This window comes from Leiobunum rupestre, chromosome 9 (assembly GCF_980474605.1).
Source record: "Leiobunum rupestre chromosome 9, qqLeiRupe1.1.hap1, whole genome shotgun sequence".
In the NCBI taxonomy this organism is placed as follows: Eukaryota; Metazoa; Arthropoda; class Arachnida; order Opiliones; family Sclerosomatidae; genus Leiobunum; species Leiobunum rupestre.
This window is the reverse complement of record NC_143392.1, coordinates 37,534,077-37,558,323: the sequence shown is the minus strand read 5'-3', so window position 1 is coordinate 37,558,323 and position 24,247 is coordinate 37,534,077. Positions and strand designations below refer to the sequence as shown.

The window sequence follows — 24,247 nt, the reverse complement described above, 5'->3', positions numbered from 1 at the left end:
TAGACATAGAGGGGGCCTTCGACAATGTCTGGGTTCCGGGGGTTCTATCAAGACTCTGACAGGTTGCTTGTCCAAAGAACTTGTATTATTTATACAAAAGTTTCTTAAGTAACAGAATTGCTTCGATTGATGTAGGCGGTAGTGTTCTTAGTAAGTCACTTACCAAGGGGTGTCCACAGGGTTCTTGTAGCGGACCTCTCCTCTTCAATTTAGTCATGGATGGTGCTCTTAGTCGGGTTTACCCGGCTGCGAGTGCTATTCAGGCCTTTGCAGATGACCTGCAGGCGATGGTTTGGAGTTCCTCGAGGCGGGGCCTTGAGGTTCTTGGTAACGAAGTTCTGGATACTCTCAATCAGTGGAGTTCAATTTATAAATTGAAGTTCTGCGCCAGGAAGACTGTTGCAATCACCTTTGCGAAATCAAAGGTGATGAATCGGCTTCCTATTTTTTCTCTTAGTAATGAGAGAATCCTTAATGTCAAAACCGTCAAGGTTTTGGGCGTTACCTTGGATCAAACTTTATGTTTCTTGCCTCACTTAGAGGAGGTTAAGAATAAGGTAACTCGTCTCGTTCAATCCGTTGCATGTTTTGCAAAGGTCGAGTGGGGTCTGGATTATAGAGCCTTAAGAGTGGTATATAAAGGCTGCATTGAGCGTATTGTCACCTACGGCGCTGGCGCATGGTGGCGCGAGATTGAGAACTCTTTGATGGTTCGAAAGCTCAGGTCAATCCAACGGATTGCGGCTCTCAGAGTCTGTTGTGCATATCGTACAATATCGATCGATGCGTTATTGGTAATTACCAACTTAACTCCGATAGAAAACGTTGTAAGTGAGGAAGCAACCATCTTTAGGTCTTTTTACCAACAGATGTGCGCTAAACACTGTGAATACAATGTCATAGGTGGAAATTTTCTTTACCAGGGCGACCCTTGGGCAAGGCACCCAGCCTCTCGTGTAGAGATTTCAAGTGGGGACGCTCTTCCCACTAATGCAGGTTTAGAGATCTTCTCCGATGGTTCGCTAACGGAGAATGCCGCTTCTGCGGCATTTGTGGTCTTCTTAAATGGATTGGAACTCATGTCAAAGACATTTCGTCTAGACATGAGTTATAATCCTAGTATATATTATATAGAGCTTTACTCCATATTGGAGAGCATTAAGTGGTTCGCTAGGGAGCGACCCCACGACGAAGAGGTATCTATCTTTAGTGATAGTTTATCTTCTCTACGAGCCATTGGAAATCCTTCCAACCTTAATGGAATGTGTGCTAACATTAGGGAGTTGATTAATAAACACGGCGCTAGAATCACCCTTAATTGGGTTAAAGCACACAGTGGTATTCTAGGTAACGAGAGAGCGGATGCGTTGGCCAAGAGCGCATTAACGAATCAGGTGATCCATTCTATTAAACCCGATAAGGGCAGTATTAAAAATATTTTGAGGGGCATTACCAAGAGGCATTGGCAGAGTAGTTGGAGCGACAGCGATAAAGGCAATGTTACAAGGAATTTTATTCCTAACGTGGGCGACAATGCGATCAACCCTAACCACTTCTCAACGCAGATTCTTAGTGGTCACGGCAAGTTTCCTAGCTACTTGCATAGTTTAGGTCATGTGCCCAGTCCTGCCTGTGTTTGTGGGTCAGACACAGGCAATTCTGAGCACTATTTAGTTAATTGTCCTTTCACTCTCCATCTGGTCCCTAGGGGCGACCTTGGAGATATGAATCTCACTGAAAAGATGGTTGTCTTTGAGAAAGTTATGCGGTTCTTAACTAGTAACTTCGAGGACATTTGTCCGGGTTGTTGCTAGTTTTTTATTGGTTTTATTTTTACTCGCCGTTTTATTAGTTTTTATTTTCTTCACCCTTCTCTTTAACAGGGTTTTTATACATGTTCCTTGTGCTGTGGTTTTACTTTTTAACAAATAAAAAGAAATTGCGGGATGCGTGATGATGAACATGCGTGAAAAGATACAAATTAGTTTGTATATCTTGGGGTACCCCCAGTAGTGCCTAGCGGAACTGGGGGTATATAAATACTATAATCTGATGTATCTCGAAACCGAGTTGGCGTTATGAGCAGACCACAACGCCAACTGCCGCTGTATCTCGAAATCGAGTTGGCATTATGAGCAGACCACAACGCCAACTGCCGCTGTATCTCGAAATCGAGTTGGCTTTATGAGCAGACCACAACGCCAACTGCCGCTGTATCTCGAAATCAAGTTGGCGTTATGAGCAGACCACAACGCCAACTGCCGTTGTATCTCGAAATCGAGTTGGCATTATGAGCAGACCACAACGCCAACTGCCGCTGTATCTCGAAATCGAGTTGGCTTTATGAGCAGACCACAACGCCAACTGCCGCTGTATCTCGAAATCAAGTTGGCGTTATGAGCAGACCACAACGCCAACTGCCGCTGTATCTCGAAACCGAGTTGGCATTATGAGCAGACCACAACGCCAACTGCCGCTGTATCTCGAAATCGAGTTGGCATTATGAGCAGACCACAACGCCAACTGCCGCTGTATCTCGAAACCGAGTTGGCGTTATGAGCAGACCACAACGCCAACTGCCGCTGTATCTCGAAATCGAGTTGGCGTTATGAGCATCCCATAACGCCAACGGCCCATAACACCAATTGTTCATTACACCAGCAGTTGGTGTTATGGGCCGTTGGCGTTATGGTCGTTGGCGATATGAGTAGTTGGTGTTATGGACAGCTGGTCTTATGAAAAGTTGGACTTATGAGTACCACCCCTGCTATGTAGGGTAGAATTTACGGAAATCACGGTAATAATGTATTTATTTATACTCAGGGAGAATGAATATGTCGAGACTATCGACGGACACGTTGAGGCCCTAACCCCGTCACGCTAAGGGGGGGGGGAGGAAAAAAGGAGGCGGTCTTTTTTTGCGTCCTTGCAGCAGCGTTAATCGCGTCAAAAATGTAATTTTTAAGAACCAATGAGATTGCAGTATTATTTGATTTTATCTAAGACCATTTACACCTGGACTTCAATGAAGGTAGGCGTTGTTGTTAGGCTAGTGTCGCCGCTACCCCAACGCCACCATCGTTATTTAGAGGCAACTCTCGTCCACAAGAGAATTCTGGCTGGAAAAACGCGTTCACTTCGCGCTCCTCTCCCGACATTTTACTCGGTCGCCACGCGAGCCGTGACCAATTTTCGCCCGTTATTTACGGCGTCAAGAGAAAACAGCGGAAGAGAGCGCGAACCGTTCGCCTCCTAAAGAAGGGGGATCAAAAAAGGGGGGGGTTGCTACATGTTTGTGGATTACTATCGCGGATTTCCTCCACTTGGTGGTGTTTTGTAGCGGACACTCTGAAATCGGAGTTATAACGTTGGCATTGTAGTCCAGGCTTGGAGGAATAAAACAAGTATACAGGAGTTGCGGAGAGCTGCGAAATCGGTTTCGTCCATAGGTTTCGTCAGTGACCGTGAACTCGCGCGAGACGGAGGGGTTCAAACGCGACTAGCGCCAACTGCATACGGAATTCTGCAACTATTATCGTTTTATATCATTGTTTTCGCGTCGTCTGGTTTGTTTTATTCCTCCAAACAAATACGAGTCATTTTGGAAAAAGGCGCAAAGAATTTAGAAATGTTTCAAAACAAACCAGACGACGTGAAAACAATGCTATAAAATGATAATAGTTGCAAAATTCCGTATGCAGTTGGCGCTAGTCGCGTTTGAACCCCTCCGTCTCGCTTGAGTTCACGGTCACTGACGTAACCGATTTCGCAACTCTTCGCAACTCCTGTATACTTGTTATATTCCTCCAAGGTCCAGGTGTAAATGGTCTTAGATTTTATTAAAGCGGAGGAGCATACCCGGGGCTCCAACGGGTGGAATTGGAGAAACTCTAAAAATAATCTCGACATATTCATTCTCCCTGAGTATAAATAAATACATTCTTGGTATCACCAAAAAAAAATTCCATCTCGACTCCTATTTTATTTATTTGCAATTTTACTGAAACCTTTTTAATTATGTAATAATTGTACCAAGGCTTAACATACCAAAGTAATTTTTGGAAAATAAATATAATTATAAATACCTTGAACGTTGCACTATCAGATTTAAAAACTAAATAATCACTTATGGCAACTCTGCGACTGGCGTGCTAAAAGCGAAAGGGCCAATCACGGCCCTTTTTCCCTCTTAGACAAGTATTCCACCCCCGCGTCTTCCCCTTTCTCCCGTCCCGAAAAGCTCGCTCTATCTCTAGCCGGTAGTTTTTAGAGCTGATAAATTACTAACTGAATTTGTATTCGATGATTTACTAACTAAAATTAACTGGAATTGACTTGAAATATAGCAAAGTCTGAGGATTGAAATGTCAGAAATCGAATGGTGTTTTCCGATTTCACCTACGATAAGTAGTTTGTTCTCTAGACCGTACTGTATACAAAAGTGTCGAAATGCGATGTTTTTGCAAATTTGAAGTGTAAAATCGGGTCTTAGCGATCGAATATAGCGCAATGCTACACGATATGGTACGGGATAAACAGCTAAACGGGGATGGAGTGGAAGGCAGGAGTCGAGGGTTCTAAAGTTCTAAAGTTTATTGAGCTGGCAAAAGGCGAAGCCCATCACGCCAGAAGTAGAGTATTTACAGAAAGAAAATACAGGATAATAGTAACAGCAATAGGTTTAGTAATCTAAGCCTAAATACAGTTTTAGTTCTTTGGAGAATTTTGGCCGAAGCGGGATACACTTTAAGTGATCTGGTAGCGAGTTCCAGTCCTTTACTGAAGATGGCACAAATGAGTTTCTCCGGACTGACGTCCTCATGAAAGGGAGGACATAAGAGCCACCAGAACGAGATCCTCGCGGGGGACGCTTCCAAGGCGAGACCGAAGCGCTGAGCTCGGAGTACGCCCCACCCGACTTATGGATCACCGAGTTTATTGCCGTGAGACGCTTGACCATCCGACGCGACGTTAGAGTTGGTCAGCGGACATTCTGGAGAGGTAAGAATAAACACTAAACCTATCGGTTTACTTTAATAATAAAAAAATCTAGGAGTACATGAATATACAAATACTATATTTTAGAAAATATGATCCGCGATCACCCGCCATATTTAAAAATTTGATTTTAAAATAAAAAATAAAAAAGGCATCGGCCAATCAGTTGCTGGTACTACAGTGACGTAATGTATATAGTAATTTTTTATTGTTGACTACACAAACTAGATGTCGTACGTTACCGGCCGTAGTCACTCTTTGAGTTCTTCTGATTTGTCGGTATTCGGTGATCGTCTGCCACGGCTGTTTGGCTATTTTCCAGTTACGCGGCAGCATTCTACCCTATGGGATTTCTATGGTCCCAAGGACCCCCGTCAAAAATACCACTATTTGCAAATCTGGAAAATTGCCTACATGTGGAAGCACTGTTCTGGCGTCCATATTCAGAAATAACTAGTTTTTCGTCTCTAGTAACCTTAGTTTTTCGTCTGCTTTTGGTTTTAAAATTGAAAATATCATCATCGTATTTATTGGTCCTAAATATTTTGTCCAATTTGTTAATATTTAAAAATGAATGAAAATAATAGTACTACGATGAGTTATAGTTACAGTGGAACAAAACAACACCATCGCTTTAGCCCGTACACGGATAATGGAGGGTAAATTTTCTAATTATAATTTGTATTAGTGCTAAGTCATTGACGCTAAGCCTTTGTTAGTCATAAGTTTCTTTCTACCTTTCAACTTAAAATTACCTTCTTTATTTTTCAGTACCATTGTGGCAATATGTGGAGAAGACTTTGCAGTTATTGCTTCTGATACTCGTTTATCTGAGTATTATTCAATTCTAACTAGAGATCAATCAAAACTCTTCAAATTGTGAGTTCCATTGTCTGGACAAGCCTGATTATTAGTCTGTACCAGAGCTTTAACAAGGTAACATTTTTTCTAGGTCTAATACCTCCGTTGCTGGAATAAGTGGCTGTTGGTGCGATGTTTTGACACTGACTCGTGTTATTGAAGCAAGACTAAAGGTAGTTACATTATATCGTTTGAGTATGCCACTTGTGATGATAATTATGTAACCTTGTTTCTAGATCTATCAACATGAACATAACAAACCTATGAGCACACCAGCTACTGCTCAGCTGCTATCTACAATGCTCTATTATAAAAGAATGTTCCCTTACTACGTTTCCACTGTTCTTGCTGGTTTAGACAAAGAAGGTGCAGAATATATATGAAGATTTTATTTATATCTGATCTAAATGGATTACAATTTCCAGGAAAAGGCCTTGTTTATTCCTATGATCCAATTGGTCATTGTGACAAGTACTCAAATTTCTGCGCTCGTGGAGCTTCAGGCAGTCTTATACAGTCAATTTTAGACAACCAGGTTCATAATTTTTAACTCACAAAATTAAAAAGTTCAACTGGCTTAAAGGAAAATAAATAATGCTCAGCTTTAATGGTTTCACAGATTGGCTTCAAGAACATGGAAAATGTTGATAAAACCAAACCACTTACTCTTGAAAGAGCAGTGGCTGTCATCAAAGACTCCTTTATATCAGCTGCTGAGCGAGATATTCATACAGGAGACAGTGTGATTATCAATATCATTACTAAAGACGGTGTTAAGGCAGAAACACATCCCCTTCGTCAAGACTAATAACAGTTTGTTTGAAATGTTACTTTCATATAAAATTATTCAAACTTTTTGTTTGTTTTATTTTTTAATTAAAATGAACATGAACCAAAACTTATCAAAAAAATTAACTCAAAAGATTTTTAATAGTAGTTATATGCGAATACAGTTCTCTATTAGAATTTTTTATACAAAAAAGATTTTCACCAAGTTAATATTTTGGAAAAAATTAAAAAAACCACATCCAACTGAAAATGTAATAAAGAGTGCAAAATTTTCGGAGCCATTTTGCAAACACCGAAAGCATCAAAGTAATCAAGCATTTCTTCCTGCAAAAATAAAAAGGTTAACAACTCTGAAATTTCCCAGTCACCATGACACCTGAAGTTTGGGTTGTCTTCAGGTGTCAATGGCCTCTCTTTTCCTTACCACGGAGTTTTGCACCTGTGGAAAAAAAAAGGGATGAAAGTTAGATTGATTAAGGGTAGCATGAAGTTTTTATCTTACCCAGAGCTCTTTCAATTTTGCTTATAACTTGTTGGTTTGGAATAGCGCGACCAGCTTCATAATCATTTACAACTTGCGGCTTCTCGTTGATTTTCTAAACGAAATAAAATGGTTAAAACAATTTCTAAGGTACATTTAGAATTTAAACATAAATGAACAGTGTGGCGTTTACAGTAGCCAATTCCTTTTGGGTGATTCCTTTTGCTTGTCTCGCTTGTTGTATAAGTTTGCTAAGATCTAAGGACACCCTTTCGTGATGAAGTTCTTCTGTTTCACGATCAAGTTTAGCAGTGTTGAGAGTCGTCACAGCTTTCTTATTAGTAGCTGCATTAACTATAAAAAAAGTATACATTCTAGAAAGGCTTAGGCCTAACAACAATCATTAATATACATTTCTTGGTAGTTTCAATTTCAAGTCCTTGTCGCTGAGCAGCATTAATGGCCTGTAATATGAACAATTGAAATTTAATCTGCCTATTTAATTTAGTACTCCAAGGAAAATTCTAATAAGGATTTATTCAAGAATGAAATAACGGGATAAGGTTGCGTTATAATTTTTACCTGTTGAGATCTAAGCTGACTAGCCTTCGGTGGTTTTTTCCTGAGGTAGGTAACAGTATCCCAATCAGTTTCAGCCATTTCTGTCTTGATTAAAGTTTTCAAAACTAGCTAATGCTAATTTATCTTTTTAAGGTTTATATTTAAACGGAAGAGTTGTTTGGCTTTAATTCAGAGACGAAACGTTGTTTTAGTTACAAACACTAAAGTGTTGACTTTTGTGTCAGGGGACTGGACACTCTGGGTGTCCCTAATGTCCAAAATTGCATTGTTTGACAACGCTTTGAAGACAAAATCTCCCCTATGTAAAAAATAAATTAGGCCCGTTTTACACATTCCCTGGGTTTTCATTGGTCGTAAAATTTACGATGGACAAATTTTACTATCTAATGGACTAACAACGGTCTTGGCATAAGTTTTAAAACCCCGTAGAGTTTCCACAAGAAAAAAAAACAAAGCTGAGTAGCCTATGCAGTGGTCTTTTCCGAGTTGTTAAATTCTTAAAATCCTACTAAATATTTCGTTATTTTCAAGAATCTTACTTTAATACCATATATATCGTAAGTATTTTATTTGAATATTTGGTATATTTTATTTTTATAAGTATACATTTTTTAATTAGAAAAATAAGAGCTGCTTTCATATTCTAAATTGCAGAAAATATGGCCGCGTTTTTCTCTCCTTAAGCCTAAAAATCTTCCCGTTTGCGTATAATGCATCTTCATAGCGTAAATGAAACGCCTTAAATCATTAATTGGTAGACATGTTAGGGATTTGCCTTAACCTTCGGAAACTATAATATCGAACGAAAGTTATAGTTGTTACACTGGCGGTCTCGTACATCCTTCCCGACCTTAGACTGATTTCATGTACCTTATTCTCATAACACAACAGTGTTAAATCTTTTTCTGGCCCATATTATAATATTTGTCAGTCTTGACTTCTCAAAACTATTGCCAAATGAAAAGTTATATTTTTGTTTTCCCTTTGTTGTAACTGGGGTTTCTTTACCCTGGTAGCAATATTTTTTGTTAGCCTTGTTATCTTTGTGTCAGTCGGCATCCCAAACATGTTATACTATAAACAAAGTTTCTTTCATTTGCCCATGAAGATAGGAACTTGAACTAAGAAATATACATGTCCTCGTGAAACACATATCTTAGTCTACTTGGTAATCTGTTATAATAAAGTAGTAGTTCTGTGATAAATGAAGCCAAAGTAAACCAAAATTTTGGAACTCCAGACCAATCTTGCTATTATTCTTTGGAAACTTGAGGTTTTTGGAAATAATATTAAGCTTAATGTTTTTCAGGCAATGGCAGATGACTTTGACGTAGAGGCACTCTTGGAGGCCCCATTCCAGAAAGGGGTAACGTATTATTTTTCCTATTTTACTAATGCATTTTTATCGTTGATTATGTATTGGAAAGTTGAAATATGTGAGAGCTGCATCTCTTGTTAAAGTAAAAAATAAGGCCGTATCATAGACTCACGTAACTCCTACTTTGTCTTGTAGACTCTACATAGACGTGACCCTCTCCTTTCTGTACCAATTGGAACTCTGTGCAAAGGTAGTAGTTTGGGGAAACACATTACAATGACTTTAGTGTAAATAGTCTAGATTTAATAGTCGGGTTTCTACACTTGGTTTTAACCTGAAGCTGGTAATTGTCATCAAACGCTCGAATGTGTTTTTAATAGGCTAACTTTATTGTCGTATGAGATTTTTTTTTTTACATTCATGGTAGTTAAGTTTATGAAGGAAAGTAAATGGGGGGCGAAAGCATATCCAGAAAATTGCTTAAAGGTTGTGGAACTGGTGTTAAAGGAAAAAAAAATTGTATTTTACAAATTGTTTTATAATTCGGGATTTTGCAAAATACTTCTAATTTGGTAATTAGAAAGTTCTGCAAGCTTTAAACTTGATTTTTGGAAGGCTATCTCTTAATTGATTAGGCTTAAATTGAAAGACCACGTATTTTGGGGAACCCGAAATATGCTCTCTCTGAAATGGTATCCCGTATCTCTTGTCAGGCTTGCTCGGAAATGGCTGGTGGCCCACCACCGTCTGTGTGTACAGTTATATCTACGTGTGACGTCTAAGGCTTGGAAGCAGAGTGTGAAGAGGTTTTGGGGATATTTTCAAACCTTTACTTTCATAATTTCTAGTCATTTTCCCAACAAAGACTTCAGGGTTTAACGTTGTATTTTATTGCGCGCAGGTGTTTGGAGGAAAAAATCATTCTGGGAAAATTTATACTTTCGGGTTTTGACTCCCTCAGAGCCAAGGTGTTTTTAGTATTGTCCTAATTTTCAGCCAATTTGTTTAAAAATCAGAGTTACCAGTGTATATATTGGCTGATTCTTTTTTTTTTTCCAAAAATTATTTGGTATTACTTGATTATCAGTTTCAAAATTTTTCCACAATATTCCTGGAGACTCTGATAATTTAAATTGCACAAAGTGGTTTTAAACCCATAGGCTTTATGATAGATTAGTACAAGCTAATTTCTACTCCTAGTGTACCAGTATATATTTAAAGCAACGCAAAGGCTCAAACGTGACGCAGTCATTTTGATTTGTTGCAGCTGACTAAAGGGTAGTACTTCCAAGTAGAATAAGTGCTAAAAACATGTTGAGAATGGTGACTGGGTCATAGACAATTTCAAGGAACAGTTTTAAGTAAATTAATTTTTGGGGGTGAAATTAATGGTAACTTATCATAATTGGCAAATGCCCTGAAATTGTCTGTGAAAAAACAAACTGAAGCAACTGCCGTACTCTATCTGCCCTTTTTGCCCCTTTTGCAGAGTCACAATTATCCTTGTACAGCTCTAAAATAAATGGATGAGCGCATTAACCAAACAAAAAAGTCCTTGCTTTGCAGCAAAGAAATCCGGATGCATTTTATTAACAAAAAAACAATGTTTCGCGTTCTAAATTTGGTTTCTGAAAAAAGTATGTTCTTAATTAACATTTAGTTTTTGTTTTTTCCTCTTTTTGGTTTTTCCCCCATATTTTCCCTGCATTTTCCAATTTTCCTTCATCCTTGGAACCTTAAAAAAAAATTAAAAACCTAAACACCTAAATGCCGTCCTAAAAATGATGACGTACTGGTGTGTGGACGTATACATCATTATCCTGTTTTTCAACTATGATAGGATGAAGTTTCCAACAGAAGCCAGGAAGGAGCCAATGCTGACAAAGAGAACAGAAGGTAATTTACTCCAAACCTTTTTTTCTGGGGATGTGGACACTAACGGTTGGCTATTTTATTGCAGAGGAAGTGGTTCTGGAAGCAGCAAGAAAAAAAGGAAAAGTAAGAGCAGGAGCCGCAGTCGAGACAGGAGAAGCCGTAGCCGCGAAAGAAGAAGAAGCAGAAGCCGCGGTCATGAAAGGAGGAGAAGTCGTAGCCGAGGTCATGATAAAGCGCACTCCAGTCGTCATAGGCATCACGGATCATCAAGGTATATCCATTCGCTTCTTAGTCTAAAAGATGAATTGTAAATAAATTAATTTCTATCATTATAATTTCAGTCACCACCGTAGTCGAGAAAGAATATCCAGAAGTCACGAGAGAAAAAGCCGTTCACCACCACCACCACTGTCTTTTCCTCCCAAGAGAGACTTGAGAAGGAGGTCTTTTTCAAAAAGCCCAGTCAGGTTAGTACGTCTTCACTTACTATTTTCTGCTGGGGCCTATTTCTTACAGCTTACTTACTTCAGAGCTAGACCCGAAGATCTTTCCCCAGAAGAACGAGATGCTAGAACTATCTTTTGTATGCAATTATCACAGAGAGTTCGTTCCAGAGATCTAGAAGAATTTTTCTCCTCTGTTGGAAAAGTAATTTTTTTTAAATGTATAATTTTTATTTTGGCTTTCTATATAAATATCTGCTATTTATAGGTGAAAGATGTGCGTCTAATCATGGACAACAAAACAAGACGTTCTAAGGGTATTGCCTACATTGAGTTTGGCGCTGTAGAATCTGTAGCTTTGGTAAGTTATCTTCAAATGCATTTTGTCCCTTTTTCAAGTCTTCATACAATTTTTTTTATACAGGCCTTAGGACTGAATAATCAAAAACTTTTGGGTGTACCCATAATTGTACAACCAACGCAAGCGGAGAAGAACAGAGCCGCTGCCACAGTTAGTGTCATCACCAAAGGCATGATAGGACCCATGAGGCTTTACGTTGGCTCATTACATTTTAACATCACCGAAGAGATGCTTAGAGGAATTTTTGAACCATTTGGAAAAGTTTGTTTGTCTTTAAATTCAAGGTCGTAATTCTTTATTAAGTTATTTCTTTCCCATTAGATTGATCACATAGAATTAACCAGAGACTTGGAAACTGGCCGCTCCAAGGGATATGGCTTCATCACTGTAAGCTCACTTTTGGCAGCTAAATTCAATTAGCAATATTTTACATTAATTTTTTATTTTGGTAGTTCCACGATGCTGAAGATGCCAAAAAAGCTTTAGAACAGTTAAATGGATTTGAATTGGCTGGACGACCAATGAAGGTTGGTCACGTGACTGAAAGGGCTGAACTTATGCAAGGTCCTTCTTTCTTAGATAGTGACGAGTTAGATCGTACCGGAATTGATTTAGGAGCCACTGGTAGACTTCAATTAATGGCCAAGCTCGCTGAAGGTACTAAAACCTGGTCTAAACACTATAATGAAATTTAATAATTATTTTGCTTTTCTTAGGAACGGGTTTTCAACTTCCACAAGCCGCAGTTACTGCTTTACAAATGACACCAGGTGGTCTGCCTGGTTCCATCAATGCAGCAGCGCCGCCAATAGCCACCCAATGCTTCATGCTTGCTAACATGTTTGACACTGCAATGTAAGTCAACGTTTAGAATAGCGGTATTAATTTTAGTATTAATTATCGTTTATTTTTGAGCAGGAAAGACACAAATCCCATCTGGGATGAAGAGATTCGTAATGACGTTATTGAAGAATGTCGCAAACACGGAGGAGCCTTGCACGCCTTTGTCGATAAATCTTCTCCGCAAGGAAATGTGTATGTAAAATGTCCAACAATAGCTGCTGCTGTGGCTTCTGTCAATGCTTTACACGGCAGATGGTTTGCTGGTGAGTTTAAACTTCATTTGAGAAGAAGGAAATTAGTATGGATGATTAATAATTTAAATACTTTGCAGGCCGCGTAATTACAGCTGCCTATGTCCCAGTCATAAACTATCACAGTTTATTCCCTGATGCTGCAACAGCCTTAACTTCTTTGTAAGGCTTTATCTTGAGCTGAACATAATCATCTGAGCGTTACACTTTTGGGTAGTTAACATTAAAGTAGGTTAATAATCATCATACGAATGATAAGCGCTCAAAATCACATCTCCCTTCAATAATATTTGACGGTATTGGTAATTGTCAGGAATATATATATTTTTAAAGAGTATGTGACTGAAAATAGGGGATTGATAAAAAGTCATCTATAAAAGATAATAAAGATAGCGTCTTTTTTGCTCCTGTAAATTTGAACCGTTTTCCATAATCATTATTTTTTGTATATTTTAAAGAAACCTTGCGAACAATGAAAATGGGTATTCCTGAGGTAAAATTGTAAATAATGTTTGTTCTTGTGTTTTTGAAAATTAAAAATTCACATGAGAATAAAAATTTGCAACTTATTTATTACTAAGCCAATTTCTGAAGGAAAACCCTTGCACTGCCAATATGGAAAAGCAAGTTTTGTAAAAACACTGACGATTCTAATACCTAAAGCGCTTGTGTGTGGTTAAAGAATGCCTTGGCCCCCTCCTGGCTCTACGTTGTGTCAGCAAGGGGTACAAATCTAAATATAGAAACTTTTGTTTATTGAGCATGCGCTTCCGCGATGAATCTTCAAAAAGTTTCGTTTAATTATTCCATCCTGCGTATTTGTCTAATTTTGAGGGGGCAATATCGAGTGAGAGGATAGGGTATTTTCTGTAAAAAATTCCTAAACCGGTGTGGGCGTAAACGGAGCTTGGAACTCGTGAGGTTGAATGGGGCCAATAAAATTTTCCAACTTTTATTTTGCTCTTGAGGCAACGCCTAGAGAGTTTAAAATTCGCTGAAGCGTATCTGTAACTTGTTGCGCTTAATTTTAGACCAGTTTTTGGTGATATATTTTTGTATTTACATTTTCAAAAAGTTAATACAAGCGGCTTTATCATGTGTAAGTGTATTTGGGGAATTTTTTGGATTCTCGTTGTTATTTTTATCGCCTATCCGGTAGCATTCTTCATTGCAGGTAATTTTTTTATTGGAATTATATTTGGCAGGTCAGCCAAACGCGAGATCTTTAATTGGAACTTTTGCTTTTGTTAGGATTTTATGTTCTATTATGCCCATTGGAAGCGTGTTGCGAAGGTTGTTCAGGGTTAACGCAATTATTATTAAAGTTAACCCAGTTGCCTTTAATCTGCACAAGAAAGATGTTAGCTGGAGAATCGCTCTTTGCTTGAAAAGACTGAATCAATCTTTCGCCTAAAGTTCTTGTTTCGGTTTGCCACGTCTTTCGGCTATCTCAGACTCATAATCTCTTGTTTTTACCCATGATTTTATTATTTTACCTTTATATTGGAAATTATTTTGCGTGTAATTAATTATTACCATTATAAAAAATAAATATATGTTGAAAGTGTAATTATAATTTCAATTTATATGGAAATCGATAGGGCGTAGACCACTCTCTACGGAAAATACCCCGCATTCAGTAACTTAAAAAAAACTCATCCGCAGAGAATCCAGAGGGAAAAAGTTACCGTATGGGATTTCGGCACTTCCGCTATCTACGTCATGATTCAAGCCTTCAAGGCGTTTTACCAATTTGCCATAATCCTTTTGCCCCTCAGAACAAGGATTCTATATTTTTTATATTTCTAAAAATATAGAATCCTTGATCAGAATGATACTCATTGGAAACTGACTTCACTGGGAATAAAACAGTTTGACATCACGAATATAATTTCTGAAATTGTAATCGCCGTTTTGAAAAAATAGTAGCGGTTATCGAATAAACTATCAAATGATTGTCTTCTAGCCACATCAAATACTAATTAAATCGAATATTCAAAACGTTGAATAGTTTAGCCGACTATGTTTGAAAGAGAAAACAGGGCTAGTTAACTAATCAAATACCAATTAATATTTGGAATACCAAATAATTTGAGGTATTTAGTTTTAGCATTAGCTTTACCCTTTTGTATTACGAAATTCCATAAACACGTCAATAAGGGAAATAATAGCTGACTGAACCGCACCACACCATGCGGCAGCGTTACCATCCATCGCATTCTCTTTTGAGGATCTTGAAGCTCAACAATCAAGAAAACCCCCGGTTATTCGACCAGTTTGGCAAACTACTTTTCAAGTATTCGACCAGTAAAATCGAATATTCTCGAACATTTTCAAGATGTATTCCTTTCGGAATCGAATATTATTTTTGTTATTCGATCGAATTATTTGTTGTATTCAGACGTCTTGCACGGACTCTTATATATTTTACTAAGTTAAAATTTCTTCAAATTTGTTTAGGGTTTAGCTTTATTATCCCTTTTCATAAGGGACTAATCTGCTTATTCGCTAATTTTATCTATTTTACTAAGTTGCGTTTTTTATTAGAGTTACTGAACGCAGCACTGACTTATTATTTTCTGGCAGCGCTTTGCATGTTTGCTATTCGTCTGCTTTAAATTATGAAATTTCAATGATGGCTTCGAAAACCTTGTCATGCATTTCGAATTTAAACAAACTAAATAAAACTTTAATTATTTCTAGAAATTTACGCACCGTAAGAACGACCACTGGGCCTTTGAAGAGTCTGGAACAACGATTAGCCGGTAAATAAAAATAAATAAAATTATTACTTCTTAACTAAAGATTACTATATATTCTACATAGAACTAGAACTTAATGGAAAAGATAAAGAAATTGAGGCGCAAGTCGAAATTGGATTTCCCGTTATTAAACCGTCTAAAAAGCTATTAGAGAAAGAAAGAAGTAAAATAAGGAAAGATATAAAGAACAATCAGACCCTTTTTGAAGCAGCTAAAACTAGAAAACGTAAGATTTCTAATAGCGTTTTCCATTTAACTGCTCTCTAGCGCTCTAGATCAATCTGATCAAAATTTTATGTTCCAATTGCCTGCTCGGATCTACTCTGATCAAGTTTAGCATGTTCCATTTCCTGCTCACGGCGGCTCCAAGATCACCCAAAACCGATCTGCCTATGTTGACAGATCAACAGATAGAGATCGGAGCAAATTTTTTCGTGTTCCATTTAGATTTTTTGGCAAAATGGCAGACCAAGACCCTAAAATTCACATTACTAGCAGACTAAAAACAACAAAGCGGGGGAATATGTTAATGGAATGTTCCATTTGCGGTTTTACTCTAGTCGGCATAGGCGAGATCTATGACGTCAGATTCGGAGCGAATCTCGAGCAATCAAATGGAAAACGCTAAAAGCTCTAGATTATGGTTTTTCAGGTTTTTGAAAATTGTGTACTTCTTTTACAGTAAGAGTAGACTTAGGTAAAGTCAGCGAGGAGCTTAAAAAATCAGGCGATGGAGAAATAATAAGAAAAGCTGCTCTACATTATGGTGTGTTTAAAGATTTATTTCATCATGGTATTTTCACTCCAACAATCATGTTGGATATTTTATACGAGTATGATGAAGAATCTGTTACTCCTGTGCATAGAGGAAACATAATTATGCCTAGTGAAGTAAATTAATTGCTCCATATTTTGTTTCATGAAATGAAAATTTTTTAATTGTATTCAAACAGGCTTCAACAGTGCCTTTCGTTGACTTTAATTCAAAACCTAATGATTTGTGGACTCTAGTTTTGTCAAATCCAGATGGTCACCTTTCTGAATCAAATGCAGAATACCTACATTGGTTTATGTAATACGCTTTATATATATATATATATATATTTAAATCTCGTTTTAATTCCTATTTTTGAATTCTAGTGCCAATATTAAAGGAAATGACATCAAAACTGGAGAAGAAATCTTCCCGTATCTTCAGCCAATACCCGCTAAAGGTGCCGGCTATCAGAGAATGATCTTTACTCTCTATAAGCAAGAGAAATTAATTGATTACTCAAATATTCAAAAACCTTCTCATAAGTAAATTCAATCTCATTTATTTGAAATAGAGTATAACTATAAAGGATAATTATTTTATCTCAGGTACAACTTGGAATCCAGAACGTTCAACACCTATAAATTTTATTCCCAATGGCAGGATTTAATTACCCCAGCTGGTCTAGCATTTTTCCAGTCAGTTTGGGAGGAATCCCTGGTGGAGTTTTTTCATCAAGAACTTCAAATGCAAATGCCAGTTTTCGAATATGCTCAAGAAACTCAATTTGTTAAGCCACAAATAAAATATCCTCACAAGAAACCCTTCAATTTGTAAGAAAGACCTCGTAACAAAATATTTATTCGTACAAAATTATAAAAATCTTTTATTTTAGGTATTTAGATAAATATCGAGATATACATGATATTAGAAAAGAGGTTCTACTGAAAAGACTAAACATGATCAATCCCTTTGAGGAAGAACCACCCCCACCCAAATATCCAAATATTTACAAGGCACCTAAAAACTTAGCATCTTGGCAAAAAGCTGATTTATGGAAGGAACGAAATCGTATTGGTAAATATCGTGATTTAAGGCCATATAGTTCTTTCGAAGAGCCAGAATTTGATTTTGACAAAGTTTGGGAAACATCAGTTGATACAGTAATTAATAAAAAGGACTAGTTATTTCAATATCAAATAAATGTTGGGTTTAAAAAATAAAAATACTTGGAGCTCAAGGTCACTCATTTTTAGTTGCTTATACATCTTATACATTTTCAAGTTTTAGTTATCATAAAATGAGTGATCTTATTCTCAGCAGGGTTTTTGAATATCAGCTATAAGTTTTCAGCATTCAGTATGGCTTGTACTACTATTGGTTTTACGGGTACAATACATCAAAAACGATTCTACATAACTGATTATGATCGGGAGGCCCAAATTTCTAAAACATTCACCACTGAAGACATAGAAACTTATAGTAATTTGACTCAGGACACGAATCCTATCCACTTCGATGAAGATTTTTGTAAAACATCTAATTTTAAGAAACCAATTGTACACGGAGCACTTGTAAATGGATTAGTTTCCGCTGTTATGGGTACTAAACTACCAGGACCCGGAGCGATAGTTGCCAAACAAACGCTGTCATTCCCTAATCCTCTATACATTGGTGAGACAGTTACAGCCAAGGTTACGGTGATTGAAAATAGAAAATCATTGATTAAGTGTAGTTTTACATGCACCAAATGTGATGGTACTGTTGTACTTTGCGGGGATGCAACACTAGTGATCAATAAATAATGGTTTTTACAGAGAATATTATTAACAGTGTTCTTTTATACAGTTTTATGAAAAAATTTATATATGGCTTCTGCACTAGTTTGTCCGACTAATGGAATTAGATCGGTCTCATTGACATTTGATAATTCTTTCATACCTGTAATTAAATTAGAAATAAGTGAAACTCCACTTTTATCTTTTGTACGATAAAATTTTTATTTATTAGAACAGCAAAGCATCGCAGTTTCTAATAAATTAAAAGTTTGTGTTTAAACAAAAAATAATCTTCTATTACTTTTATATTTTTTTAAAAGACTTTGCACTTTAATTTCCCCAATGGATGGTATTAGCAATGCTAGTTTCCACGTAACCATATCTGTTGAAGGAACCAAAAGCCGGTGCTTCAATGGATTTGGCTTTTCATGCGTTACATAATTAACCTTTAAGACAATGTATCATTAAATTTAGTTGACACTGCTAAATATAACCAAATTTTTACTGTATTTGCTAAATACTCTGCAGCATCATCTTGAGATTGCACCATTACCATCTTTAAACCCAACTGCAACACTGCAAATTTTTGGGCCTCGTGATATGCTGATTTTGTGCACTCCGTATTTTCTATCAAAACAATTCCCATCATATTTTGATCATTATTCCCCTAAAATTTAATACACATTTAGCATTTCTGAAAGTGTCTCATATTTGAGTGGTAGCATACTTTCCTAAATTTTGCCAATCTTCTCTTATATGATGAATCTTTCATAATTAAATCAGCCTCACTAATGATTATAAATGAATGATTTGTACAATAAAAATCCACAATTCCTAAATTCCCAGAGAAAATCACACCAACTTTTCCTGTAGAAATTACAGATTTCATATGATCATTTATTTGTATGTGAAAGCAAAATTACTAAATTAGTTTACTTTTTAAAATAACTGCCAAAATTGAGTTTTCCCAAATATGATTGACCACAATATGTCCTGGTGGGTGATTTATTTCCTTTTTAACGGGAGTTTGACTAAATAAAATGCTCGAATTTGCCATGATCACATGCTTATCAAATTTAAATGTAAATGTTTCTGAAAAGACTTTCAAAGTTGCAAACTTGCAATAGATGTCGGTAAGTCCGTGATTGGCTACGTTTCCTCGGCCAATGAGCAGAGAGACGTAAAGATTTGAAGAGTTAAGTTAGATTTGAAAACTGCCCTGCATTACTTTTGCCATTTGTGTGAATTTTTCTCATTTTACTTGCGTTTTTTTTTTAGAAAACCGCTTAAATATTAAGTCAGTCAAAACCTTAAGATATACAGGGTGTCTTAATTTGCTCGATCAGGCCATTTTTCTCAAAATGTATTTATGCTAGGGTTCTGAAATTTTCAGGGTTTATTTGTTAGGTATGGAAGGCTTTGGTTACTAAATTTTAGAAAAATCGAACGATTTTGTGCCGTTTTGGAAAATTTATTTTTTCACCGGTAGGTGTCACGCAAAATGTTTCAATAGAAAAGTTGTAGGGCATAGTCGAAAGTGTAAAAATAATTTTGGAGGTCGGGGGAAAAAACAAGTTGTACTAGCAGGCAATAGCCTTTAACGTAAACAATCGTACATAATCACAACACACATGTACATTTATTTTAGGGAACTTATGCTTTCAGCTATGTAGTTAATAATCAGATCTGCAAAAAGTTATTGTTAAAGAAAATTATTACGTTCAACACCTAATTAGACAAAGACCGCGTCTTCCATTTCGACGTGGTTACGAGTAAGATCATCAAACAAAGATTTGTAGACCAAAAATTACGCTCATTTTTCTTTTGTTGTTTTTTAACGTGAAATATCAATTGTCCGAGTAGTATTTAAAGCGTTTACATTTCAAAGTTAAAACATTATCTCAGCTTGGCCGATTCATAGAGAAAGAAGGTAGGGGAGAGATATTTAGAAAGGGGGCGACGTAAACTCGACGGTAGAGACATGGCCAACTTCGCGCGCTCACTACGCTCGCACCAGGCGGCCTACCCAAAAGATCAAAAATAGCGAAATTCGTTCTTTGCCGCTGCGGAGGCGCTGGAGCCACCTCCGGACCTAACTATTAGCATAGAATCGAATGGAACGATTATGGTTTTTCGTTACTTTAAGGAATTTATTGAAAACTATTCGATATATTCGTCGATGTCAGAGGTAAAATAAACCTTTTTCCATGATTTACAACCCTTTTCAAAATTTTCTAATTCATTTTTCCCGCCGAGATCGACTATTTCCAAAAGTGAAAATCACATGTTTAGAATGGAATGTAAACAAACGGACATGTTTTGGTTTGGATTTTAAACTATTTGATCTCAAGTAGATAAACAATTAAACTGATATTTAAAGTGATGCAACTAAAATTTTAGTGTAATGAGCATAAAAAATACTTGGGAATTTTTAAGAATAGCACCTTTTGTTTTTTTTTGGTTTTTGTTTATTGTTTTAGGTGTATTATTTGTCAAGGATTACAGAAATGCCAAAAGTTTTAAGCGCAATTTATTATTTAGAAAGATATGATAAATATAAAATTGTTACTTACCGCCAATATTTATCTCGGAGAATACATAATATTTCGACATTTTTGTACTTATTGGGTGAGGTAGGACTGATGAAGAATTAGATTTAACGGCAAGATACTACTAAATTTAAAAAAAAAGTGCTAAGTGAAAGGTTTTTTTACGGCGAATGCATTTTTTTTTATTAAATTTTTTTCTAATTGTTAATTAGTGGTCAAGGAATCTAAAAAAATTAAAATTATTTTGCGGGAACATGTTTTTACAAGAAAAAAAAGAAGCAAAAAAATTGGAATCTTGAAAAAATGGGCTTTTTGATGGTACTGCATTATACAAAGCTTTTGGGTAAAGTAGGACTGATGAAGGATAAAATGAGAAATTGTGAAAAATGGGAATTATTCTTTGGGCGCAGTTCCTAACTAAAAGTGAAACTGGACTCGTATTGGCGCCTTACGGCGCCGCGCACTCGCTTCGCTCGAGCGCTGGGGGCGCGCGGCGCCACCCCAGCCCCATTCTTGCTAATCAAGCTGTGCCATCTATAACGCAACCTAGAGGACAGTACCTAGTATAGTCTCTTGTGGTGCGAATTAAACAAGGGATAGCGACTGAGAGATGAATAGATCCCACACGAAGGAGTTTTCCCTCCTTCTATTAACTCCACATACGGACATCATATCCAGTGAAAACGTACCCAGTATCTAGCGAATGGAATTCGCCGTAAAAAAACACATTTCACTTAGCAATTTTTTTTAAATTTAGTAGTTATCTTGCCGTTAAATCTAATTCTTCATCAGTCCTACCTTACCCAATACGTACAAAAATGTCGAAATATTATGTATTTTCCGAGATAAATATTGGCGGTAAGTAACAATTTTATATTTATCATATCTTTCTAAATAATAAATTGCGCTTAAAACTTTTGGCATTTCGGTAATCCTTGACAAATAATACACCTAAAAAAATAAACAAAACCCAAAAAAAAACTAAAGGTGCTATTCTTAAAAATAGCCAAATACGTTTAATATTTTTATGAAATAATTTGTTTGACATAAAAGTTAATAATTGCATTTTTTCATTAAATTTTAGAGACATATAGTTGGAATAATAGTGATAATGAACGAAAACATGAATGAACATTGGTAAAAAAGTATGAATGAACGCTGGTAAATATGATTATATGAATACTCGTAGATATGAATGAACGCTGGTAAATATGATTATATGAATACTCGTAGATATGAATGAACACTGGTAAATATGAATACTGGTAGAAATGAATGAACACTGGTAAATATGAATACTGGTAGAAATGAATGAACACTGGTAAATATGAATACTGGTAGATATGAATGAAAACTGGTAATTAGGAATGGTAGATATGAAAGAATCCTGGAAAACAATGAAGTATCACTGGTGTATGGTGATCAAAATATGAAAATGAAAGACCTTTACATTTTCAGAAGTTTTCTCGATTGAGGTTTGTAAACTAGTTCCTTTACTTTCTCAAATCAAATTGTCCTAGTTATGTTATCAACTACGGGTGGTATTATTTTGTCACAGAAAAATTTGGCAGATATCGAGGCATGAGGGACATTAAAATTGCAATGCAAAATTGGACACCTGGTAAGTTTCGGCAACACGGGAGATTCAATATTTTCGCTAATTCTTGCTGATTCTCGAAAATAAGGAAATGCTGCCTCAATGAAACATTACAAAATCCTTATTTGGGTAACTTATACCTCCTCTGTCGGAGACACAAGCTACAAAATTCAGGTTGCTCCATTTTCTGTACCACAACCAGCTACGTAAGCCAAACTTGCCAATTTTAAAGTGGTTCGTTGCGTGTCAGGCTCTGTACTCAACGCATTTGGTATCATATAAGTTGGATACTGTATAGCCACTCTACTCTAGAAGGTTGGGTAACGTGCCTTCGGAGGCCTTAGAGCGAACTATACAATAACTATCCTATTATAATAAGATACTAATATTTCTTAGATATTCCCACCAAGGGAAGAGAATGCAACCTGGCAGCCACTGGGGGATAACTACAACTGACTAGCAGGCTAGCTGGGAGTTAACCACTCCCATACTAGTTTCTGACTGCTACTAACCACTGACTCTACAGCTCTGCCTCTATGCTCTTAAAAGCCCTATCTCTCTCTCTGCTACCTCCTTTTATACCAACTCCCACACTGGTGCCACCACCTGCGCCCTTGGGAGTTAGGCCTAATAACATAAGGGTTTGCCTGATTGGCCTACTAGCAATATGACTGCCACTGACCAGGTTGGCTACAACTGTGGGAATACCGTAGGTATTGCCGTTTTTTCCAGCGTTCGTAATTTAAGACCTTTACGGTAATCTGTTTCACAAAAATGTAAACTACATACAACGCTCAATTCTGATCTGTTATTTATTTTAAAATTATCCCGAGATGTATTTTCTAGCCACATGCCTCTCAACGCCATCAGAAGGAAATTCGTGGAAAGAAACTCCAGGTGTTTTGCCTTTTACAGATGGGTCATAGGGAACGCAACTCTAAGGCATTTTTGGGTAATTTATACAAAAATTATTGATATGTAACAACTTTAAATAATATTTGAAAAATGAAATAAATATCTTTTTACATAAATCTAATATCATTCAGCATTAAGTAATTATCAAGTGTTCGAATTTCCCGCCGCGAAAATTGTTTTAAAAGACAACAAATCTAAAATCCAACAAGGCTTAACTATTCATACAAACTATTTAAAAATTACCTAAGTAATGAAGTATTTGAGGGGTTATTTATGGAAATTGAACTTTTAAGTTATAACCTAAGTATAAAATAAATACAATTTTCTGATATTTAAATAATTTCCAGTACTATGTACTCATTATGGTCAAGTTTCGCGCCATAGAAAACCATGTTATTTATATCGTAAAAGGAGCCGACTTTAAGGTCCGGAAGTAGCGCTCCCGACGGCCGTCGAAGACACTAAAAACCAAACTTTTATTTCGCGCCAATACATGGATTTGAAATTCTTTGGGTAGGCCGCCTGGTGCGAGCGTAGTGAGCGCGCGAAGTTGGCCATGGTAGAGAGAAGCTCGTACACTAACGCGCATCGCCGTTGCGCATGAGACTGTGTGACGTCATAATATTTGGGAATTTGTAACTTTCCCACAGTGAAGAGACAACTGTGGTTCTGCCACGTGCCTATAGGTAGTGAGTTTTTAATTAAAATGGTTTACTACAAAAAGTGCTGCTATAAAAATTGCAATAGCAACACTAGTCAAGAAAGGGAATTTTTAAGTTAAATCTAATTCGTCATCTGAACTTATTTTAGGTTCTATATTAAATTTATTACCGATTCTACCGAACGTTAGTAGGCTTTAGCCTTAGCCTTTGCCAAAAACGCAAACAAAATAACGAACAGAGAAAGCTCTCTTTTGACTGTGTCGTAGTTGCGCACAACGATGCGCGTTATTGTACAAGATTTAGTCGGTAACCATAGTAGCCATATGACGCGAAGAGCCACTTCGTTAAAAGGGGAAATACATTGAAATTCCCCTTCACCATCTCTCCCCTTCCTTCTTTCTCTATGACCGATTGTTGTCCAGTATGCC

General features: G+C 36.8%; 5 protein-coding genes across 6 annotated transcripts; 3 read left to right on the top strand and 2 right to left on the bottom strand.

Moving 5' to 3' along the window:
• Positions 1-5,479: 5,479 nt before the first annotated feature.
• Positions 5,480-6,716, top strand: Prosbeta6 (proteasome beta6 subunit). Its single transcript, XM_090159321.1, has 6 exons — positions 5,480-5,657; positions 5,770-5,877; positions 5,951-6,032; positions 6,096-6,225; positions 6,285-6,394; positions 6,479-6,716. The coding sequence occupies exons 1-6, from the start codon at positions 5,569-5,571 to the stop codon at positions 6,665-6,667; spliced, it is 708 nt and encodes a 235-aa protein (XP_090015447.1). The 5' UTR covers positions 5,480-5,568; the 3' UTR covers positions 6,668-6,716.
• Positions 6,717-6,758: 42 nt separating this feature from the next.
• On the bottom strand, positions 6,759-7,952 carry mbf1 (multiprotein bridging factor 1). The gene is made up of 6 exons (XM_090159322.1): positions 7,712-7,952; positions 7,542-7,593; positions 7,323-7,483; positions 7,151-7,244; positions 7,073-7,087; positions 6,759-6,972 (listed from the first exon to the last, which is right to left on the bottom strand). Exons 1-6 carry the CDS (start codon positions 7,787-7,789, stop codon positions 6,959-6,961), a joined length of 414 nt encoding a protein of 137 aa, XP_090015448.1. The 5' UTR covers positions 7,790-7,952; the 3' UTR covers positions 6,759-6,958.
• A 172-nt stretch (positions 7,953-8,124) lies between these two features.
• On the top strand, positions 8,125-13,292 carry Caper (RNA-binding protein 39-like protein Caper). Its single transcript, XM_090159320.1, has 13 exons — positions 8,125-8,268; positions 9,021-9,077; positions 10,870-10,925; positions 10,990-11,175; positions 11,246-11,371; positions 11,435-11,552; positions 11,616-11,708; positions 11,772-11,969; positions 12,030-12,095; positions 12,161-12,365; positions 12,425-12,563; positions 12,627-12,814; positions 12,883-13,292. Exons 2-13 carry the CDS (start codon positions 9,024-9,026, stop codon positions 12,966-12,968), a joined length of 1,515 nt encoding a protein of 504 aa, XP_090015446.1. The 5' UTR covers positions 8,125-8,268; positions 9,021-9,023; the 3' UTR covers positions 12,969-13,292.
• Positions 13,293-15,430: 2,138 nt separating this feature from the next.
• Positions 15,431-18,244, top strand: mRpL38 (mitochondrial ribosomal protein L38). 2 transcript variants are annotated; one of them, XM_090158940.1, is made up of 8 exons: positions 15,431-15,567; positions 15,629-15,790; positions 16,247-16,455; positions 16,518-16,636; positions 16,705-16,863; positions 16,927-17,151; positions 17,214-17,395; positions 17,642-18,244. In XM_090158940.1, the coding sequence occupies exons 1-8, from the start codon at positions 15,435-15,437 to the stop codon at positions 18,121-18,123; spliced, it is 1,671 nt and encodes a 556-aa protein (XP_090015066.1). In that variant the 5' UTR covers positions 15,431-15,434; the 3' UTR covers positions 18,124-18,244. The 2 variants fall into 2 exon arrangements, with proteins under 2 accessions (XP_090015066.1, XP_090015065.1); XM_090158939.1 differs by having other exon boundaries at positions 17,639-18,244.
• Positions 17,185-19,166, bottom strand: LOC149927355 (Fanconi anemia core complex-associated protein 24-like). The gene is made up of 5 exons (XM_090158941.1): positions 19,033-19,166; positions 18,824-18,963; positions 18,602-18,763; positions 18,398-18,542; positions 17,185-18,259 (listed from the first exon to the last, which is right to left on the bottom strand). Exons 1-5 carry the CDS (start codon positions 19,151-19,153, stop codon positions 18,159-18,161), a joined length of 669 nt encoding a protein of 222 aa, XP_090015067.1. The 5' UTR covers positions 19,154-19,166; the 3' UTR covers positions 17,185-18,158.
• Positions 19,167-24,247: the final 5,081 nt, after the last annotated feature.